Below are 23,952 nucleotides of genomic sequence, written 5' to 3'. Positions count from 1 at the left end.
TTTTATGCATCTCTATAATATCACCCCTCAGCCTCGTGCCATCTAAGGAATAAAGTCCTAGCCCTCCCAACCTCCCCTTTACCTCAGCCCTTTGAGTCCTGCCAAGAACCATGCACATTTTTTCTGCTCCATTTCCATTTTAATGGCAACTTTCATGTCACCTATCTCGTTAGCCCTTGGTATTGTTACGTAATCTGGTATTTTATCTTTAATAATACTAATTATGCTAAGTTTCTCACTCCCCTTTGGCTCTTTATTACCTATTGTTGTGGCATTGTTTTTATGCTGTCTGCTGTGAAAATTTAAAAAAAAAATTTTGTATCTGTGCCATTTCACATTTCCCATTATTAATCCTCTCGCCTCAGTCTCCACAGAGATTATATTTCAATCCGCACTTCATTGATTGTTAGCCTTTTTGCAATCTCTTACAAGAGTTGGAAGAGGTTCTTTTGAAATGGAAATCTTTTATTAATCACCAGACAGTGCATTCTGAATCTTAACAAGTGTGCGGTGTTGCGTTTTGGGTGGTCGAATGTAAGGGGAAGGTATATAGTTAATGACAAGACCCTTAACAGCACTGATGTGCAGAGGGATCCTGGGGTCCGGATCCGCAGTTCCCTGAAAGTGGCAACACAAGTTAATAGAGTGATGTATATGGTAATGCCTGCCTTTTTTGTTCCAGGCTATTGAGTGTGAGGGTCAGGAAGTTATGTTACAGCATTACAGCATAAGACATTGGCTAGGCCACATTTGGAGCAATAGACAATAGGTGCAGGAGTAGGACATTCGGCCCTTCGAGCCAGCACCGCCATTCAATTTGATCATGGCTGATCATCCCCAATCAGTACCCCGTTCCTGCCTTCTCCCCATATCCCCTGACTCCGCTATTTTTAAGAGCCCTATCTAGCTCTCTCTTGAAAGCATCCAGAGAACCTGCCTCCACCGCCCTCTGAGGCAGCGAATTCCACAGACTCACCACTCTCTGTGAGAAAAAATGTATCCTCGTCTCCGTTCTAAATGGCTTACTTCTTATTCTTAAACTGTGGCCCCTGGTTCTGGACTCGCCCAACATCGGGAACATGTTTCCTGCCTCTAGCGTGTCCAAGCCCTTAACAATCTTATATGTTTCAATGAGATGCCCTCTCATCCTTCTAAACTCCAGAGTGTACAAGCCCAGCTGCTCCATTCTCTCAACATATGACAGTCCAGCCATCCCGGGAATTAACCTTGTAAACCTACGCTGCACTCCCTCAATAGCAAGAAAGCACTGAGTGAAGTTCTAGTAAAGGAAGGTTGTGCAGGCTTTGGAGAAGATGCAGAAGAGGTTCACTAGCGTGCTGCCTGGATTAGAGGGTATTAGCTATAAGGAGGTGTTTGGCTAATTAGGATACTTGTATTGTTTTCTTTGGAGTGTCAGAGGCTGAGGGGAACCTGATAGAAGTACATAAAGTTATGAGTGACATAGAGTAGACAGTTCGAACCTTTTCCCCAGGGTGGAAATGCCAAAGACTGGAGGACATAGGTTTAAGATGGTCTAAAAGAGATGTGCGGGGCAAGTATTTTTACACATAGTGGGTGCTTGCAGTAGTGGGTGCCAGGGGTGGTGTTAAAAGCAGATATGGGGTGTTTAAGAGGCATTTTGAAAAGCACGGGGATATGTAGGGGATGGTGGGATATGGATCACATACACGATGTTGGGATATGGATCACATACAAGATGGTGGGATATGGATCATGTACAAGCAGTGAATATGGGTTTAACCTGACATTATCTTTGACATGGGCACTGTGGGTCAAATGCTCTGTTCCAGCACTGTCCTGTTCCATGTTCTTGACAATCTGCCAGGAATACAAAGATGGCCATCCTTATCATCTGCAGGTAGATACTTAATGCTGGAGTAACTCAGCCGGACACTCAGCATCTCTGGATAGAAGCAATGGGTGACGTTTCTGGTGGAGACCGTTCTTCTGAAGAAGGATCTTGACCCGAAACGTCAGGCATTCCTTCTCTCCAGAGATGCTGCCTGTCCCGCTGAGTTACTCCAGAATTTTGTGTCTACCTTTGATTTAAACCAGCATCAACGGTTTTCCTACACTCCTTATCATCTGCCCTCTCATGTATTTGAACCTCCAAGATGTTTAGGAAAAGTACTCTCTACAGCAGATAGCTTGCCTACATTAGTGAGTCTTGAAACCGAAGTAATTAACTACATTTCTTCAGCGTCTGTCAGGAAGTCACTGGCCTAGATTTATTTCATTTTAAGGCACTCAGACAGGAAGCTTTAGTCCTGGTGTCTGGGCTGTGATTTCGGGTGGATCTCCTAGGTGAAAATGCAGCGATAAAAGCTTTCACATCCGATTCCTTCCACAATGTCAGGTGACCACAAGAGGAACTCGGAGTTTATTGCAAAGCAACTGTGACACGGTTGTCGTCAAGAAAAACCACATTGTACCGTTAGAAAAGGAAGGTGGACAGATGGACACAAAAGCTGACGCAACTCAGGAGAAAAGGAATGGGTGATGTTTTGGGTCAAGACTGTTTTGGGCTCAGACTGAGAGTCAGTGTAAAGGGAAGCGAGAGACATAGACGGTGATATAGAGAGATAAGAACAAATTAACACCGTCAATATCTCTCATTTTCCTTTCCCCTGACTCTCAGTCTGTAGAAGGGTCTCGACCTGAAACGTCGCCCATTCCTTCTCTCCAGAGATGCTGCCTGACCCGCTGAGTTACTTTTGTGTCTATCTTCGGTTTAAACCAGAATTGGCGGGTCCTTCCTACATATTAGAAAGAAAGGCTTGTCTAACACCAGGAAGCATTTGGACTACTTACTGGGTACCTCCTCAACCTCTCCCCAGTCCACTCCATACTCCAGCAGGGATACCTGCATGAACATCATATAGGATTATACATTCACAAGTCATTAAGTTCTAGGAGCAGAATTTGGCCATTCAAGTCTACTCCGCCAATCAATCATGGCTGATCTATCTCTCCCTCTCAACCCCATTCTCCTGCCTAGGTCCCGCTCAGGACTCGAACCAACAAGAAGCCCCTTCACGATTAAAAGTGCAGAGATTGAATGATAAAAGCAGACCAGAATCAACACCCCCGCCCCCTTACACAATGACGATATGCGTTTCATTGGGAATCAAAAGAGAAAGTTGTAACAAGGCGTGGCGACTGGGATTTCAGACTGCAGCTGAACTCTCTGTGGTCTCGCCTCGTAGCATGGAGATTGGTGTAATGTGGGTTTAGCTGGCAGGCGTCTAGTCAATGGAGACATCTCCCCCCTACTCCAGGGGCCGACCTATGGCGCCGCGGCCGATTATCCCTGGACATGCACACCCCCACCCCACACTCAGCCCTGCCGGATTTCGTTTTAACCGTTTCCTGATCGATTACGCCTGGAAACTCAAAAGCGTTCAACGCGGCTGAGCTGATATACACACTCAAAGCAGCACCGTAACCCCAGTCAAATTCCAATCTCAACGGGCTCAGTTAGTGCCGTGAGACCATCTTTCGTCCCCTTTTTAAGAACATCGACTCTAACTTAAAACACAACGAAAGCCTGCTTTCCCCCTCCCAATACAACCCTGACATGGTTGTTTTTTTAATGCAGTTTCCCATTTGGTAGAGAAAGTAGCGATTGACCTACATTTAAACAATGTCCACAGTCTATTTTAAGTACTGCTGTATAATTCCAAGAACCTACATTTTGTGTGTGTGTGGAGTATTTAACCGTGGTGTCGCCAAGTCAACTTCATGCGATATTTATACGGGAAGAAATCCTAGCGGTGCGGTGAGATAGTGCTTGAATTAACTGCCATGTAAACTTTACGAAGCACAATTGTTAGCAGCCGCTCGGCCAGGTGGCATCGTCAACTAAGAAACCGCCGGTAACCGGGGGAAAACACGGCCAGGGTGGCGAGTGCTGGTGGTATCGGGCCTACGCTTCACCGCGGCTCGATGGGTAGTCGAGTAGTCGGTTCAAGTCGAGATCTTGCTCAGCGCCCCGCTTTATAAAGTCTGATAACTGACGCCTGCATTGGCCCCGACTGCATGGAACAACGGGGCATTCGGTGGGATTAGCTGCTATGGTTTGCACGGAATCTGTATACCCAATATATACACACACGGTTATCTAAATGTGTACACGCACCTATCCTCACATCCGACTGCATACCTGTATTTACAGCATAAATCTGCATATATATATATATATATATATATATATATATCATCAAAAGTTTTTGTTTTGCTTTACTCTTCGTATAACCAACCGTTCATCTTAATACATCAATCGGGTATAGTTTCGTTTAGTTCAGTGATACAGCGTGGAAACAGGCCCTTCGGCCCATCGAGTCCGCTCCGACCATCGGTCACCCGTTCAACTAGTTCTAATAATATCCCACTCACTTTCGCATCCACCCCCTACACATTAAGGACAATTTTCAGAGACCAATTAACCTACAAATCCACACGTCTTTGGGATGTGAAATTAATGGGCGGATGTTTTAATTTATTCAAACAGTTTAACAGCAAGTGGAACAATTGTCCCGCTGTCACATAGTCCAAGCTTGGGGGCGGGATGGTGGTGCGGAAAAGAGAGAGAGAGAGAGAGGGAGGGAGAGAAAGGGGGGAGGGAGAGGGAGAGAGAGAGGGAGAGAGAGAGAGAGAGTGGGTGAGGGACCAGAGAGAGCGATAGAGAGAGCGAGAGAAGAGCGAGAGAGAGAGCGAGAGAGAGAGCGAGAGAGAGAGAGAGAGAGAGAGAGAAGAGCGAGAGCGAGATAGAGATATAGCAGAGTGATCGTCCGACGACCCCCCTCGCACTCGCTCACCTCTCTACACTCTCTCCCCTCTCTCCCCCCCCCCTCCCCTCTCTCCCCTCTCTCCCCGTCTCTCCCCCTCTCCCCCTCTCTCCCCCCCCCCCTCTCCCCTCTCTCCCCCTCCCCTCTCTCTCTCTCTCTCTCTCTCTCTCTCTCTCTCTCGCTCTCTCTCTCTCTCTCTCTCCTCTCTCTCCTCTCTCTCTCTGTATTTTCTCTCTCTCTTTTCCTTTTCTGTCTCTCTTTTCTTCTTTCTTTCGTTCTCTCTCTTTCTCTCTCTCTCTTCTCTCTCTCTTTGCTATGTTTCTTAGATTTCTCTCTCTCTTTGCTTGTTGCTCTTTCTCTGCCCCCTCTCGGGATGTGGTACCTGACTCGGTGTGCTGTGGCCTGCCTCGGTCGCGGAGGTAGTAGGAAAAATCCAGACAGCTTTCGTGCTCCACCAGTCCCTTAAAGCAGAGTTCGGTCACAATGTTGAGCGCTTTCTGACAAAGCTCAAGCTCTCGGCCTGCAGTCATATCCCAACAGCATCCTTCTGAATGAAGCTCAGCTGCGCAAGACGGGAGAGTTTCAGCACCGCGGACAGCAGCAACGCCTTGTCCTTCAACCCAGTTCCTGGCCTCTCAATCCAACGGCACCCGGCTCAACCTCCCTCTCCCTCTCTTTCTCCCACTCTTCGTACAGGCAGTTGCCGGGTCCTTGTCTCTCTCAAACCTACTCCCCACCCATTCACACCCTCGGAAACCCTGGATCCGCCAGGCGAGACAGGCGTTTCGTCTGGTGTGACACACTCAAGGTAACTGAGGGGCTCCAGCCCGTTTCATGTCTGAAGCGCACAGTCCCTGTCCATTGGCGCCGGGCGTGAGGCGCTCTTGCTCAATGAAGATAAATGGCTCCCAAACCTGAACTGCCAGCGATTACTTTGCAGATGTGGCCGCCAGGGATTTGCAAAGCTTTAAAACGCCGGACTAATTAACCCGCGCGTTTTATCTACAGATCCCTCCTCCGCCCATCCCCGATATTTTTGACCTCTTTGTAGAAAGTTTACTCACAATGGGACGACTTGTAAATTCAGTAACACCCTTCACGGTCCGCTCAGGACATCCCGAACTTAGAGTCATGGAGAGAGCTGCACAGCGTGAAAACAGACCCTCCGGCCCACCTTGTCCATGTCAACTTACTAAACTGGGAGCATCTGCCTCCATTTGATCCATATCACTTTGATTCCTTCCTATCCATATATCGGTCTTTTAAGTGTCATAATTGTATCCACTTATATACTTCTGGCAGCTCATTGCGGATAGATCGAACATAGAAAAATACAGCATGGCAACAACAGACCCTTCGGCCCACTATGTCGGTGCCGAACATAATGTCAAGATGAAATAATCTAATTTTTCATCTTGAGTGAAAACGCTGCCCCTGATGTCCCTTTTAAATCTCTTCTCTCTCACTTTAAGTCTGCGCCCTCTAGATTTATAATAGCCTATTTTGGGGGGAAATAAAGATTGCGAGCGTTCACTTTTTTGCAACCAATTAAGTGCTTTGAGTTACAGACTGCGTGGCGGAGACAGTGTTGTTTTGTGACACGGGTCAGGGTAACTTAGGGTTCAATGTGCGAACAGCAAGATTCAACACAACGGAAACGTCCCGTGCAAATGACCGGAGTGGGATTATTGATCAGGACACCGAACCGTGGCGGGGGCATCTAAGGGGTAGAGCGGGATCTCGCTTTAACAGATCACCCCAGAGACGGAGCCAGCGACAGTGCAGCCCACCTTCAGTAACACTCGGGAAGTCTCACCCGTGATCATGTTGCCCTAAAGGGCGAGTTCGGGTTCAGAGTCACATTATTCACATTGCATTTAGCGCCAGGCAAGCCCGGGAATCCTACCTCCCCAGTCTACATATTCGGTCTCCCATATTTTTCCAACCTCTCTCTACCCCACCCAGAAGCAATGCGAATAGCAGAGTTATTACATCGCTCGCTGTCCGATGGCGTGAAATTTGGTGGAAGAGAGGTTTGTTCCAAAGGGGTTTCTTGTACACAGGTCGGGGACCCAACACACCAGCCGCGAGGCAAATCACAGAGGACAGCTACAAATGCATTTCACAATTTAAACCAATAATGAAACCTAGTGAAAAAAGGGAAAAGGCGAGGGCAGAGAGGGGCCCGCGTGATGCAGTGAATGTTGCCAAGTGCGAGACGAAGGCTGCAGTTTCAGAGGAAGTGTCAGCGTGTTTGCCTGTCACAAGGCGTCTAAAGCGCAAATAAAATACTCTACAGAGAACAAGAGGTTTGGAGACAGGAAGTCATGTTGCAGCACTTTAAGACTTTATTTAGCTGCATTTGGAGTATTGCGTGTAGTTCTAATCGCCCCATTACAATGCTTTGGAGAGAGCGCATAAGATATTTACCAGGATGCTGCCCCGAATAGAGGGCATTACCTATAAGGGCAGGTTGGACAGACGTGTTAGTGTTAATGGAGGCTGGGGAGGGGGAGGTAGGGAGAGGGAGGAGGGGGAGGGGGGGTTCTCATAGCTGTATATAACATTTTGAGTTGATAGGATAGACAGTCAGAACCTTTCACCCAGGATAGAAATGTTCCAATACTGGAGAGCACAGCTGGAAAGTGGGACGGGAAACCTTTAAAGGAGATATGCGGGGCAAGTATTTTCACACAGAAAATGGTGGGTGCATGCAAGCGCTGCCAGGGGAGGTGGTGGAGGCAGACATAGAAGTGACATTTAAGATGTTTTTTGGTAGACAGATGGATATGCAGGGTATGGAGGGATACGAATCATATGAAAGAAGATGAGATTAGTGTATCTTGGCATTATGTTCAGCACAAACCTTGTGGGCCGAAGGGCCTATTCCTGTGCTGTACTGTTCGATGCCCTATGTTCTATGAGCATGAAGATCTCCAGCGCTATGTGGTTATGGCTCCAGCGAGTATCTGGCTGAGTTCAGCACCACCAGCACCATGGACAGCGACCGGGCGGCCCCGAGTTCCGCAAGGCGCTCGGGGATCACCTCCGTGGGATGATGACATTTTAAATAGGCTCCAACTAGATTTTCTTTTCGCGAATTACTGCAGTCTCTCCCCACCCCCCCCCCCCCCCCCCCCCCTCCCCCCACCCCCTCTATCCCACGGACACATAGGTCAACAAATGGTTTGTAAGCCGCGCTTCTCAATAAAAAAACTCACAACTTCCACACCCAGTACACACACGTCCACCCAACAGTCAGAACAGAAAGTGCAGGAAGAACTCAGTGTGTCAGGCAGCATCTGTGGAGGCAAGACACCAATCTGAAGGGGGGACCCGATCCGAAACGCCGTATGTCCGTGTCATACACAGGTGATGTCTGACCCGCTGAGTTTAAAGTTTAAAGACAGTGCGGGAACAGGCCCTCGGGTCACAGAGTTCCCGCCGACCAGCGACTGCATACTAGCGACAATGTACTACTTTTTCAACGAAACCAATTACCATTCAAAGGTGTACGTCTTTGGAGTATGGGAGGAATCGGAGCACCCGGAGAAAACCCACGCGGTCACACAAGAAGAAAGCACCCGTGGTAAGGATTGAACCCGGGTCTCTGGCGTTAAGGCACCAACTCTACCGCAGCGCCACCGTGCCGCTCAAAGTTCCTCCAGCACTTTGTGTTTTGCTCATGAGTCCAGCATCTGCAGGTCGTTGTATCTCCGCCCAACACTAAGGTTCCTACGATGTCGAGTGTACCGACCTTACACAAGGAGACCAGGACAGACAAAACACACTCAAGGACTGGCTAACTGCATAGTCTGGACACCCGCCTACAACGTGGCAGCCCCACAAAGGAAAGAGACGTTGGTTGATCTAAATGAATTAATATATCATGAAAGTTGAAAGTAAAACTTCTACCCCTTGTAACCCACCCTCTACAAAAAGATCGCCTGGGTTTCCAAACGAAACTTTCGCAACTTGTCTGACCCGCAAACTTAACTCGTATCACTAACTCGGATAGAATGAACCAAAAATGAAATCGTTGGAAGAACTCAGCAGGTCAGACAACCTTGGCCAGACCCTAAATATCTCCACCTTTGGACTATTGTGTCAGTCACTTGACAGGTTTTGCCCCTCCCCGCACTCTTTTCCAGTTTTCTCCCCATCAGGCTGAAGAAGGGTCCCGACCCGAAACCTCGCCTGCCCACTTCCCCCCTTCACAGATGCTGCCTGGCCCGCTGAGTTTCTCCAGCACTTTGTGTTTTTGTTGTTGTTGTTGCTCAATATTCCAGCATCTGCAGTTTTTTTGTGTCTCGGATGGAAGGAAATTTTGCTTCTTCTATTTAAAAAAAAAACCAAACAACGTCTTGGTACAACTCCCAAACCCTTAAACGGACACCAGATATCTATATCAGCCTGCTCTGGGAACAACTCCATCCAAGTCCGCAAGAAATTGCAGAGAATGGTGGACACAGCCCAGTCCATCACAAAACCCAACCTCCCTTCCATTGACTCCATCTACACTTCATGTTACCAGCATAATCAAGGACCTGTCTCACTCTGGTCACTCCCTTTTCTCCCCTCTCCCCTCAGCCAAGTGGTACAGAAATGTGAAAAGGCACCTCCAGATTCAGGGACAGTTTCTTCCCAGCTGTTATCAGGCAACTGAAACATCCTATCACCAACTAGAGAGCGGCCCTGATATGTCATCTACCTCATTGGAGACCCTCAATTATCTTTAATCGGACTTTACTGGACTTTATCTTGTACTAAACGCTATTCCCTTTATCCTGTATCTGTACATTGTGGATGGCTCGATTGTAATCATGTACAGTCTTTCTCTGACTGGAGAGCAAACAACAAAACAAGCTTTTCACTGTAACTGACAATAAACTAAACTACATCAAGTAAATAAACGATCTTACCTTGGGTGACACTCTCCACAGATCTGGCTGGTTGTGCTGTGCCGGACAATGTATAAGGAGTTCTAATCAACATTTCGATATGCAAAGGGCCTATTTTATTGTCTTGTCTATTCAGCTTTTCGCCAATTTCCAAAGTGGAACGGGCACTCCAGTTATCATCTCACTCCTGAATGGTAAATGTCTTAATCCCGACGCGAGGTCCCATCGCAAGAAAGCACCACTTAGTCAAGACTGCCCCTGGCAGACTTAAAGGTTGCAGGGCGACGGGACAAAATATCAAACGCGTTCACTTTTCTTTATAGCGCATCCTCACCCAATCCAACTAACGAGTCTCGTGTTGAAGACTGATTTCACATCGCACCGTCCTAACTTGGAACTGAGCTAGGCTTTATTTTTGTCGTCACTCAAGTAGCCTTTTAAAGCGAAATTGTGCATTAATAATTGATTATGTTTAACCTAATACTCCTTAAAAACGACCTCAACGCACTTTCTAGCAGTAACATTTATATGGGAAAATAAGGATAGATATTTTGATCAGAAGCCAGAAGTTGATCAGAGTGGGCAGAACTTATTGTCAGATCTTATAATCATAACAGCGTGGAAACAGGACCTTCGACCCAACCTGACCATACCCACCAACATATCCCATCTGCACTTGTCCCACCTGCCTGTGTTTGGCCCATATCCCTCTAAACCTGTCCATCCATGTACCTGTCTACTTGTTTCTTGCACATTGCGATAATCCCTGCCTCAACTACCCCATTTGGCAGCTTGTTCCATACACCATTTGTGTGAATAAATTACCCCTCAGATTCCTATTAAATCTTTACCCCTTTACCTTAAACCAATTTCCCCTTGTTCTCAATTCCCCTACTCTGGGCAAGAGACTCTGTGGATCTACCCAATCTATTCCTCTCATGATTTTGTGCACCTTTATAAGATCACCCCTCATCCTTCTGTACTCCAACCTCCTGCCAGCTCAACCTCTCCCTCTAGCTCAGACTGCCCATTCTTCCTTCAACCCAACAGGTAATTTCAGGGCATAGTCAGTCAGACCACAATTGCCTTTGAGGATGTTAAAAATTAATATCAGTCCCGATATAACTGTTTGGATGAACAGGAGTGTCGGAACAGCCTCTGCCTTCTCCTATTAAGAGGCACAGTTAAGTTTTGCCTTGAGTCTTTACTGACCCCAGGTCAAAGTTGAAGTGACTGTGAGGTGATCGATTTAGTTGAACCACTAGCTGACTATTGGGTTACCAACACACTTCTTCTTCTTGTTTCGTGTCCTTATGCGACATAGTGGCTCTCCACTGCTGTACACATCGTTGCTCTATTGGAGTGTTAAGTGCAAGGCCTGCAGTCATAGTAGAAGTGTTCACGTCGCGACCCCTGTCAAGTTCCATGCATGCTCCATGTAACTTGCTAATTTTACCACCACCTTAGTGCCATTAGCTCTCTCACCAACACACTGGTTAGTATGAAGCCCATTTGTTATAGATCCTGTAACTGATATAGAATTATCCTAAGCTCTCAGCATGTTAATATTCGACATCACTAAAGAGTGTTTGGGGAGTTTTAAATTCAGGTTGTAAATTATGCGTTGGTTACAATACAATTTAGATTTCCAGAGCAGTGAGATTTGCGTTCTCAGTTAATTATTATGTAAATGTTCTATCCAGGGAATGCCCACTGTAGTCTGGTATTTTTCTTTCACTGGGTAACACTATCTCTGAATTCAAAGATTGTGAGTTCAAGGATTGGCAGGAATGGAGGACTTTGGATTATGAGAAGGCAGGGTGGATGGCCTATTTCCTTCGCTCCATAGATGCTGCCGCACCCTCTGAGTTTCTCCAGCACTTTTGTCTACCGTGGATTAGTTTAACTCGGCATCATGTTTGGCAGGGATACTGTGGGCCGTATGATCTGTTCCTGTGCTGTTCTTTGTTCTATCTCCAGAGGGAGAGTGCGACAATATAGGATGATACTAGTGCAGAAACATGGGGAATGGTTTGTAGTGCGGTGCTTTTAGATGGGACATTAAGACGTTTGACTCTAGACTTTAGAGATGCAGTGGGGAAACAGACCTTTCGACCATCGAGTCTGCGCTGACCTGTGATCACCCCGTATACTAAGGCTACACACTGGAGATGGTTTACAATTTTACTGAAACCAATTAACATACAAACCAGTATGTCTTTGGAGTGTGGGAGGAATCTGATGCACCCGGGGAAAACCCATGTGGTCACAGGGAGAACGTACAAACTCCGTATAGGCAGCACCCGTAGTCAGGATCAAACCCGGGTCTCTGGCACTGTAAGGCATCTACTTTACTGCTGCGCCACTGTGTTGCACATTCTCTTTTCCATTGGAAGTGAATGAACCCATGATACCATTCCCACAAGAGCATGTCCTCAAAAAACATAAATCATAATATTTTCATTGTGGATGTACCTTGCTATACTCGAGCACGCAGCAATAGACTTGGTGCCTGTTGTTATCTGCTTAAAAGTATCATGAGATCATGAAAGACTTTTCTTTCATGAGGATCAATGGTGACTCAACAGTTAATATGATTACCTCCACTTCTAAGCGCTGTGGGTTAAAATCCAGAAACACGAGCAGAAAGATGTTGTCAGGTGTGGTCTGTGTGGCGTTTGCACCTTCTCCCTGTGACCATGTAGGTTTCTTTTGGCTGTTATGGTTTAACTTCCACATCCCAAAGGCATACCTCAGTAAATTGCCCCTATGTGTAAAGAGTGGATACGAAAGTTGGATAACATAGAATTACTGTGAATGGGTGATCGATGGTCTGCGTGGACTGGGTGAGCTGAAGAGCCTGTATCTTTCGACCAAGAATAAATACATTTCCAGCTATGATCACAATGCTTCTCATAGGAAGGTGTGCTGCATTCAACACATGGTGCAGACATCAGGTGTGCAGACATCAAAACATTTCATGTTCCATTTTATTTATAATTATGCACCAATTTCCTCCCACATTCCAAAGATTTGCAGGTCTGTAGGTTAATCAGCCACTGTAAATTGTTCCTAGTGTGTCCCTGGTTGCCCAGCTACAAGTAGAGTGTCATTAAGTTGTGAAGGGTGCAGAAGTGATTCACCATGAAGATACCTAGTCTTGAAGGCTTGAGTTATAGGGTGAGGTAGGATAGGCTGGGGCTTTTTCCTTTTGAGAATAGGAAGCTGAAGGTTGAACCGACTGAGGTGTACAAGATTGTGAGGGCCAAGTGAACACTCACATTCTTTTTCCCCGTAGAAGAGGAATCTAAAACTAGAGGATGTAGACTTAAGCTGAGAAGGAAAAGATTTAAGAGGGACATCAAGGGCAGCTTAATCACTCAGAGGGATGAAGATACAATTGCAACTTTTAAAAGGCTTTTAGACAGATATATGGATAGGAATGGTTCAGGGAGCAATGAGCCAATTGAAGGCAAATGGGACCAGCCCAATATACCAACTTGGTTGGAAAGGACAAGATGGGCCGATTACATTGCTGAACACCTCTATAGTTCTATGATTCTAAGTCACCAGGTCTGTCATATGCTTGGATTTGATGGTATAAACTGTGAGGAACAAATGGAAGACACTCGAAGTAAATGTTCCCTTGTGCTTAGGAACTGATACACTGATCTTTCACATAACGCCTTCCTGTACAATGGGTTAATCTTGTAGGAAGGAACTGCAGATGCTGGTTTAAACCGAAGATAGACACAAAATGCTAGAGCAAATCAGTGGGACAGGCAGCATCTCTGGATAGAAGGAATAGGTGACATTTCGGGTCTTGACTTCAAAAGTCACCCATTCCTTCTATCCAGAGATGCTGCTTGTGCCGCTGAGATACTCCAGCATTTTGTATCTATAATGGGTTAATCCCACAGTATTCCAAACGCACACCTCTGATCACAGTTTAAACTGCAAGAGAAAGAAGAATTCAAATACAAACATCCTCTGAAAATGCAGTCCCCAGAAATTTGTTAACTCATAAAATATACATAAAACCATGTACTATTTTCAGCCTGAGCTGTCTGCTCAATTGAGAAAATATGAGATTTGGCCACAAGTATTTCATTACTGATCAAAACACAAAGTGCTGGAGGAACACAGCGGGGGAGAGAAATGGACAGTTGACATTATGGGGCAGGAATGGTTGAGACCCTTCTTCGGACTGAAGGGTCAAGACCCAAAATGTCACCCATTCCTTCTCTCCATAGATGCTGCCTCACCCACTGAGTTACTCCAGCATTTTATGTCTACCTTCGATTTTATCCAGCATCTGCAGTTCTTTCTCAATCACTCAAACGTTGTCTGTCTAATCCCCTCCATAGATGCTGCCTGATCTGCTGAGCTCCCCCAACAGTTCGATTTCAGCCACTGTAATCTCTTGAGTCTCCAAAAATACTTCTTATCTTGACTTAAAACAAAAAAACAAAGCACTGGAGGAACTCAGCAGGTCAAGTAGCAACTGTGGAGGGAATGGACTGCCAATGTTTCTGGTCGGGACCCATCTTCAGATATTACATTTCTCATAGACACACTAATCAGTCTGATGAAGTGTCCCAACCCAAAACCTCACCTATCCTTTTCTTCCAGAGCCCGACCTCCTGAGTTACTCCAACACTTTTTGTCCATCTTTGATATAAACCAGCATAAAGTATGCAGTCCCTTGTTTCTACATTACATTCTTGATGTTGTTTTACCCTTATTTTCAAACTACTTTTGCTTTCCAAGACTTTTGGGAGTTTAAAATAGTCATTTTGATAAATTGGCGGTACACAAAAAAGCTGGAGAAACTCAGCGGGTGCAGAGGAAATAAATTGACCATTTCTTACCTGTCTTCTTCTCTTGGCCTTCTAAGCTTTACTTAAATACAGGTACACCACCGATTAAACTGAAGTAAGGTAAAGTAAGGTAAACTAAACTAAATCAGCATGTTGTCAATTAAGAGCTTTCAGATTGACTAAATGTATGTCCAGATGCATACTGAGCATAGAACATGGAACCAACACAACAGCTCCTCGGCTCGCAAAGGCTTCACCTTTCCTTGATCATCTTGCTGGGTTTAATTTGTTCTTTTCATTTATATTATTTATTTGTTCTTTGTACCGTTTCATATCTCTAGTTTCTCTCTCCCCTGACTCACAGTCTTCCGGAGTTGCCGCTGATAAGCCGTGGCCGGTGCGTTTGCGGGCCGGAGGTAGAGCTCAGCGAGTCGACGGAGCCCGCGGCTGGGGCCTTGGTCGACGGAGCTCGCGGCTGGGGCCTGGGTCGACGGAGCCCGCGGCTGGAGCCTGGGTCGACGGAGCCCGCGGCTGGGGCCTTGGTCGACGGAGCCCGCGGCTGGGGCCTGGGTCGACGGAGCCCGCGGCTGGGGCCTTGGGCGACGGGGCCCGCGGATGGGGCCTGGGTCGACGGGGCCCGCGGCTGGGGCCTGGGTCGACGGAGCCCGCGGCTGGGGCCTTGGTCGACGGAGCCCGCGGCTGGGGCCTGGGTCGACGGAGCCCGCGGCTGGGGCCTTGGGCGACGGGGCCCGCGGATGGGGCCTGGGTCGACGGGGCCCGCGGCTGGGGCCTGGGTCGACGGAGCCCGCGGCTGGGGCCTTGGTCGACGGAGCCCGCAGCTGGGGCCTGGGTCGACGTGGCCCGCGGCTGGGGCCTGGGTCGACAGGGCCCGCGGCTGGGGCCTGGGTCGACGGAGCGACCACGTGGAAGTGAGGACGCCGCTGCCGAGGGAACAAGGGAGGACCCAGTGTGTAAGATGGTGTTAATGTGCGGACTCGGTGGGTCAAAGGGCCTGTTTCCGCGCCGTGTCTCTAAACTAAACTAGACTAAAAATCACCCTTCAGCCTGAACTGTAAGTATACCATCCCTCATTCACTTGGTAAAAATCTTGCAAATCCTTACCACAAGGCAATGTAGAGCAACCTCCCCAACAGGGCCTGAAGCAGCCTCAGATTAAGCCACTGTAAAAGTAAGTCAATTAATGTTGAAGACAGACAAGCTTCATTAAAAATCTAATCATAAATTAATTATATAATCAATTCAGATTGTGGCAGTATTTAAATATCTATTTGGTAATACATTTTTGATAAAATAATGTCACTTCATTCTGACATTTGCAATCAATGTTTTCAATTAGACTCGGGTGTTGCAAATCTGAGGCCAATTGATTTTCCATCAGGTTTGTTGTTTGATGTGATATCTTCTGTTGCTGTAATATGGGAGTGAACAGACTCAAGGATCAGAATACTATTGCCAGTGAATCCTTTTTTTCCATGACTTTCCTTACAATTAAGTCTGATTAACTTAACAAGGGTTGTTGGTCCTGTTGGAAATGTATGCCTGAAGCTGCCAAATTGCTATGTCTATTTTAACAATCTGATTTAATTCGTATATTCATAAATGATAGGAGCAGAATTAGGCTGTTCTGGCCCTTCAAGTCTACTCTGCCATTCAATCTTGGCTGATCTATCTTTCCCTCTTAACCCCATTCTCCTGCCTTCTCCCCATAACCCCTGACACTCATACTAAGTATCAGGAATTTATCTATCTCTGCCTTAAACATGTCCATTGCCTTGGCCTCCACAGCCTTCCGTGGCAGTGAATTCCACAGATTCACCACCCTTAATCTGTTAATTGCCTAAAAGGAAAAAAAAGTGTGGATACTGGAAATCTGACGAAATGTTTGAAACACTTCAAAGGTTGGGCAGCATCTGTGAAGAAACATTTGAGATGGATGACTACTTTTCAGAATGTAGAAAATTGAGAAATCAGGGTTGTTTGATTGATGTAGAGTATCACTAAGACCCAGTGTAACATGGGGAGCTCAGAATTGATAGCTGTACAAAGCTTAGTGAAAATTACAATATGTTCATAAATTCTAGGAGCTGAATAAGGTCATTTGGCCCATCAAGTTTCTTCTGCCATTTAATCATGGCTGATTTATCTTTCCCTTTCAACTCCATTCTCCTGCCTTCTCCCCATAACTCCAGACACCCTTATTAATCAAGAATCTGCCAATCTCTGCCTTATCCACTGACTTGGCCTCCATAGCTGCTGTGGCAATGAATTCCACAGATTCACCACCCTCTGATTAAATAAATTAACCCGCATCTCCTTTCTAAAGGTACATCCTTTTATTCTGAGGCTATTATATGGGCACCAGATTTGTAAAATACCTCAAATCATTAATTTCTATCAATTAGTGTTCAAATCTTCATTTGACTCCCAGCCTGAAGAACATTTTGTACATCTCAGCCACCATTTGTGTCAAAAAGTTTGGAACACATGGCAAGAGATACTCTTGAGGTGGCAATGAGTCAAGGCCACTGGTCTCCACGGCAACGAGTAGCAAGAGCTGGCACTTTACACTTGTTCTTGACACTCCGGATGTCAGCACTAACATGGAAACTGTTCTGCCCAAGACTGCAACAGTTGTGAACACAGCGCAGAACATCACACCAACCAATCTCTCCCCCACCATCTACTCGACATATACCTCACGTTGCTTTGGGAAAGCAGCCAATGTGATCGATCACTCACAACCTGGTCATTCCTCTTTCTCCCCTCTCCTGTCGTGTAGAAGATACAAAAGCTTGAAAGCACCAGATTGAAGAATAGGTTCTTCCTGCCATTATAAGACTCGTATGCTACGGATGATCTTCCAATCTTCCTCATTGCCCCTTGCACTTTTTTTACCTGCACTTTCCTTGCAGCTATAACACTATATTCCACACACGGTTTATTTTCGCACTATCTGTCGCACTATCTAACTCGCTAGAATTTAGAAGATTGAGGGGGGATCTTATAGAAACGTACAAAATTCTTAAGGGGTTGGACAGGCTAGATGCAGGAAGATTGTTCCCGATGTTTGGGAAGTCCAGAACAAGGGGTCACAGTTTAAGGATAAGGGTAAGTCTTAAGTCTTAATAACCTTAAGGATAAGCCTTTTAGGAACAAGATGAGAAAAACATTTTTCACACAGAGAGTGGTGAATCTGTGGAATTCTCTGCCACAGAAGGTAGTTGAGGCCAGTTCATTGCTATATTTAAGAGGGAGTTAGATGTGGCCCTTGTGGCTAAAGGGATCAGGGGGTATGGAGAGAAGGCAGGTACAGGATACTGAGTTGGATGATCAACCATGATCATATTAAATGGTGGTGCAGGCTCGAAGGGCCGAATGGCCTACTCCTGCACCTATTTTCTATGTTTCTATGCGTTATTGCCTTCCCTCACAGTGGGAAACGTTGATTCCGCTGTGTGAGGATGCTCATGTTAAATTCTATTGAGTGTTGTGTTCTTTTTATTCATATGGCTGTATGGTAACTAATTACTCTTGTAATTAGACTCTTGAACAGACCTCTCATAAGCTAAAGGTGTAGTCCCGATCTCCCTACTTACCTCATCGTGACGTTTGTACTTTGTTTTAATCTGTACTTTCTCTGTGGCTGTAAAACTCTATTGCACAGTCCAGAACATAGAACACAAAACTGTGCATCTCGAGACTGGCTCCTTCGGCCAGCAATGTCTGTGCTGAAAATGATGCTATTAAACTAATCTCTTCTGCCTGCGCATGGTCCATATCCCTCCTTTCCCTGCATATACCTGGATGGGTATCTAAAAGTCTCTTAAACACCACTATCGTATCTGCCTCCATCTCCACACTGGCAGTGCATTCCAGGCACCCACCACTCTGTGTAAAAAACATCTCCTTTAAACTTTCCGCCTAGCTCTTTAAAACTATGCCTAAATTGGATAGTTATATGGATGGGAAAGGAATGGAGGGTTATGGTCTGAGCGCAGGTATATGGGACTAGGGGAGATTATGTGTTCGGCACGGACTAGAAGGGTCGAGATGGCCTGTTTCTGTGCTGTAATTGTTATATGGTTATATGGTTATATGCCCTCTAGTCTTTGAGATTTCTACCCTGGGGGGGGGGGGGGGGGGGGGGGGGGGGGGGGGGGGGGGAAGGGTGTATCTATCTTTTTACTCTACTTGTGTACAGTTTGATTTTACTCGTGTCTGATTCGATTTGACCGGTTAAGAAGCAAAACAACGTTTTTCACTGTATTCCGGTACACGTGACTAACAAACCAATATCCATCAATACCAAACTCAACGCCTTGGGATAGAACTTTCAGTCAAACCTTTGATAAAGTTTTGGTTCGCTGGGAGCTGTGCATTCTTGCTGGTGATGTGGAAAAGGGCCTTTGCAAACTTAGTTTGATTTCTGTAAATAAATCACTTTTCCCAGCGGGAAAATGAGTTGATTTCAACCTCCCTGGTCTACGGGAGTCCATAGACTTTAGATTGGTAACCATGGAGATAATGAGTGATATTTTCGCTGATATGATATTGGTATTGAAATAGCACTGCGATTTCTTTCTGAGTGGTACTCTTGACACTGAGTCAGAAGCTCCTGAGATCAAGTCCCACTTGAGCATAGATTCTCCTCTGGCACATCAGTCCCCATGCTGGGAAATGCTGATCCACTGGATTATCATCTTTCAAGTGATATGGTAAACAAAGGCCCCTGTTGTGGTGCAGCGGTAGAGTTGCTGCCCTAGAGCACCAGAGACCCAGGTTCGACCCTGACTATGGGTGCTTGTCTGTACGGAGTTTGTACGTTCTCCCTGTGACCGTGTGGGTTTCCTTCGGGTGCTCCGGTTTCCTCCCACACTCCAAAGACATACAGGTGTGTAGGCTAATTGGCTTGGCATGACTGACAATTAGTTTAGTTTAGTTTAGAGAGAAATAGCGTAGAAGCAGGCCCTTCGGCCCATCAAGTCCATGCCGATCAGCGATGCCCATACACTAGCACTATCCTACGCACCAGGGATCATTTATAATCTTTACCAAAGCCAATTAACCTACAAACCTGTATGTCTTTGGAGTGTGGGAGGACACCAGAGGACCCGGGGAGAATTTAAAAACTCCGTACAGACAGCACACGTAGTCAGGATCAAACTCCAGCATCTGATGCTGTAAGGCAGCAACTCTACCGCTGTGCCATTGTGCCACTCCTCAGCTGAGGGATTATAGGACTGTAAGTTACCCCAGTAGGTAACTAGTGGAGTTGATCATAATATGGTATCAACGTGAGATTAGGATTAATGGTGGTTGATAGTTAGTATGGACACAAAGGGCTGAAGGGCTGTTTCTGTGCTGTATCTCTCTGGGACTCTGATTCATTTCACTGACAGCCAAGTGCTTTGGGATGTTCTGAGGTTGTTGAAAGCACTATATAGATGCAGGCTCTCTTTAAGCACTTATCCCCAGCTTAGAAAGCATGATTTGATCTGCTAAATGGTAGGAGTTGGCACTGGGACTAAACCGTGCGTTGCCTTATACCACAAATGGAGCCATATAATGGTTCAGAAAACAATCCTTTGTAGGTTTCTCAAAGATGCATAGAGCGATACATTGTGGAAATGGGCCTATCGTCCCAACTTGCCCCCACCGGCCAACATGTCCCAGCTACACTAGACCAACCTGCCCGCATTTGGTCCATATCCATCCAAACCTCTTATCCATGACCTGTCCAACTGTTTGCTATTTCTTGCTATTTAGGGAGTGCAGCATAGGTTTACAAGGTTAATTCCCGGGATGGCGGGACTGTCATATGCTGAGAAAATGGAGCAGTTGGGCCTGTACACTCCGGAGTTTAGAAGGATGAGAGGGGATCACATTGAAACATATAAGATTGTTAAGGGTTTGGACACGCTAGAGGCAAGAAACATGTTCCCGATACTGGGGGAGTCCAGAACCAGGGGCCACAGTTTAAGAATAAGGAGTAAACCATTTAGAACGAAGACGAGGAATCACTTTTTCTCACAGAGAGTGGTGTCAGTGGAATTCTCTGCCTCAAAGGGCGGTGGAGGCGGGTTCTCTGGATGCTTTCAAGCGAGAGCTAGATAGGGCTCTTAAAAATAGCGGAGTCAGGGGATATGGGGAGAAGGCAGGAACGGGGTACTGATTGGGGATGATCAGCCATGATCACATTGAATGGCGGAGCTGGCTCGAAGGGCCGAACGGCCTACTCCTGCACCTATTGTCTATTGTCTATGACATTCCGATAGGAATAAAAGCCATATAATATACAGCAAAACCTCCCGATCCCTCGGGAAAAGGTAAATGGTTAAAACCGCTGAAAACTCGTAAAGCAGGTGTTGAAGAGACCTGGCTTTATACAAGGATGCAAGGTTTCACACAACATAACTGAGGCGTGAGGAGACAGCAGGCTAAGTTGGAGTGGCTCATTTTACAATTGACATCCGCGCAAGTGAAATCATGTTAAATGCTCAATTAAAATTTACAAAAAAAGAATCACATAAGGAGCTTAACAAACCCAACAGTAAAAACAAGGGGGGGATTTGTGCACTATAGATTCATACAATCATGGTGTTGCACTGCATGGAAACAGGCCCTTTGGCCCAACTCGTCCATGCTGACCAAGATGTCACACTAAGTCAGCCAGTATTTGGCCCATATCCCTCTCTACCTTCCCTATCCATGACCCTGTCCAAGTGCATTTTAATTGCAGTTTACCTGGCTCAACTACATATTCTGGCACCATCCTCTCAGGGTGATCAAAGCTGAACACAATACTCCCAAGTGCGACATCACCAGTGTCTAACATAACATCCCAATTCCTCGACAAATGAAGGTCAATGTACCAAAAGCCGTCACCATGCTATCTACCTGTGACATTACTTTCAGGAAACTATGTACTTGTACTCATAGATACCCCTGCGCTACAGCACCCCTTTATGGTCCCCTCATTCACTGTGAAGTTTCTGCCTCAGTTCAACTTCCCAAAATAGAAAAGCTCACACTTATCTGAATTATACCCCATTGATCATTGCTTGTCCCATTGGCCCAGTGGATGAAGATCCTGCTGTAATTCATGATAACCATCTTCACCATCTATGATACTACCTACTTTAGTGTCACCTGCACACTTACTGATCTGAAGAAGGGTCTCAACCCGAAACGTCACCCGTTCCTTCCATCCAGAGATGCTGCAGGTCCCGCTGAGTTACTCCAGCAATTTGTGTCTATATTACTTGGACATTCTCATCCAAATCGTTGAGATAAGCCACATACAGCACCAAGCTCAGCGCTAATCACTGAAGCACACCACTGATCACAGACCTCCTATCTGAATAAACAAACTTCCACCACCACCTTCTGCCGTCTTCCATGAATTATTGGCTTGAGCAGAAGCAGTTGGTTTAAAGAGAAAGTCATCGATAATCCGTCAACTGAGGCAATCTGCTACAATGCTTCTTCAACCTCAGCACTTTACTGAGTGTGAGTGCAGTCAGTGTTGGGGCACCTCCAGGCTTGGCTGGAGTTCATTGCACGAACACAATGAAAACCAAGTCTTTGTAAGTTGATATAGACCTGCCATCTTTAGACTTTATACATACAGTGTGGAAAGAGGCCCTTCAGCCCACTGAGTCTGTGTCGACCAGCGATCACCCTGTACACCAGCAGTATCCCATACACGAGAGACAATTTAGATTTTTTACAGAAGCCAATTAACATACAAACCTGTACATAGAAACATAGAAACATAGAAATTAGGTGCAGGAGTAGGCCATTCGGCCCTTCGAGCCTGCACCGCCATTCAATATGATCATGGCTGATCATCCAACTCAGTATCCTGAACCTGCCTTCTCTCCATACCCTCTGATCCCCTTAGCCACAAGGGCCACATCTAACTCCCTCTTAAATATAGCCAATGAACTGGCCTCGACTACCCTCTGTGGCAGGGAATTCCAGAGATTCGCCACTCTCTGTGTGAAAAAACGTTCTTCTCATCTCGGTTTTAAAGGATTTCCCCCTTATCCTTAAGCTGTGACCCCTTGTCCTGGACTTCCCCAACATCGGGAGCAATCTTCCTGCATCTAGCCTGTCCAACCCCTTAAGAATTTTGTAAGTTTCTATAAGATCCCCTCTCAATCTCCTAATTCTAGAGAGTATAAACCAAGTCTATCCAGTCTTTCTTCATAAGACAGTCCTGACATCCCAGGAATCAGTCTGGTGGTACCTCTTTGGATCTCATAAGCTAAAGGTGTAATCCTGATCTCCCAATGTACCTCATTGCAGCTGTTGGACTTTTTATACTCGGCATTTTCTGCACTTTCTCCGTAGTTATAACATGATAACACTATGTTCTGCACTCTGGTATTACCTGTATCTCTTTGTATGGCTTGAATATACTTTTGTATTGTATGATTTGACTGGATAGCAAGCAAACAAAGCTTTCATTGTATCTCGGGAGACATCAGAATGATAAATCAATAATAAATACCAACCTCATTTTTGTTGCAATCTACTTTGATTCAGGCCACACACGGAGGGGTAGCAGCTTATCTATTATCTGGAGATAGACATAATAATAACATAGAACAGTACAGTGTGTAAGAAAGAACTGCAGATGCCTGTTTAAATCGAAGATAGACACAAAATGCTGGAGTAACTCAACGGGACAGGCAGCATCTCTGGAGAGAAGGAATGGGCGACGTTTCTTTAGTCTGAAGAACGGTCTCGATCCCAAACATCACCCATTCCTTCTCTCCAGAGATGCTGCCTGTCCCGCTGAGTTACTCCAGCATTTTGTGTCTATCTTCGATACAGCACAGGGACAGGCCCTTCGGCCTACAATCTGATGCCAAGTTAAACCAGACTCCTCCACCTGCACATGATCCCATATCTGTCCATTCTCTGCATATCCATCTAAAAACCTCCACAATGCCCCTATCGTATAGTGACTCTTCCGTCACCACAACCTCTGGCAGTGCACACCCAGACCCGTCGTTAGTGGTGTGCCTCTGGGATTAGCGCTGGGTACTTTGTTGCTTATGGTTTTACCTGTGTAAAAAAAAACTTGTTTAGTTTAGTTTAGAGATCTGACGCGGAAAGGATTGACAGATTGACAGCTCTTTCCCGATTCTGTGGGTGGTGGTGCATGGCCGTTCTTAGTTGGTAGAGCCATTTGTCTGGTTAATTCCGACAACGAACCAGACTCCCACATGCTAATTAGGTCTCCATGGATTGTCACCTTGTTGTGGTGGAGAAGCTTGTGTGGTCCTGAGATCCTGAGAGCGATGCCGCCTGGACCTATGCTCATGCTAGGGTCACCCATGGAGGTAAGGTCGAGGGGGAGGTCTCTGACAAAGAGCAATCCAATCAAGATCT

General features: G+C 46.1%; 1 protein-coding gene and 1 long non-coding RNA gene across 2 annotated transcripts in view; one reads left to right on the top strand and one right to left on the bottom strand.

Moving 5' to 3' along the window:
• syt9 (synaptotagmin 9) overlaps positions 1-5,686 on the bottom strand; it is a 78,582-nt gene extending 72,896 nt beyond the window's left edge. Inside the window, exon 1 of the mRNA XM_033038809.1 lies at positions 5,191-5,686. Coding sequence (XP_032894700.1) covers positions 5,191-5,338 — 148 coding nt within the window. The 5' untranslated portion in view covers positions 5,339-5,686. The remainder of the gene's footprint in view (positions 1-5,190) is intronic.
• A 1,599-nt stretch (positions 5,687-7,285) lies between these two features.
• Positions 7,286-23,763, top strand: LOC116984439. Its single transcript, XR_004415019.1, has 3 exons — positions 7,286-7,297; positions 21,976-21,978; positions 23,694-23,763. It is a non-coding gene; the product is annotated as an uncharacterized LOC116984439 (long non-coding RNA).
• Positions 23,764-23,952: the final 189 nt, after the last annotated feature.

Source organism: Amblyraja radiata, chromosome 20 (genome assembly GCF_010909765.2).
Source record: "Amblyraja radiata isolate CabotCenter1 chromosome 20, sAmbRad1.1.pri, whole genome shotgun sequence".
NCBI lineage: Eukaryota > Metazoa > Chordata > Chondrichthyes > Rajiformes > Rajidae > Amblyraja > Amblyraja radiata.
The sequence above is the reverse complement of the archived record's forward strand: the minus strand, read 5'-3'. Positions and strand labels throughout refer to the sequence as shown.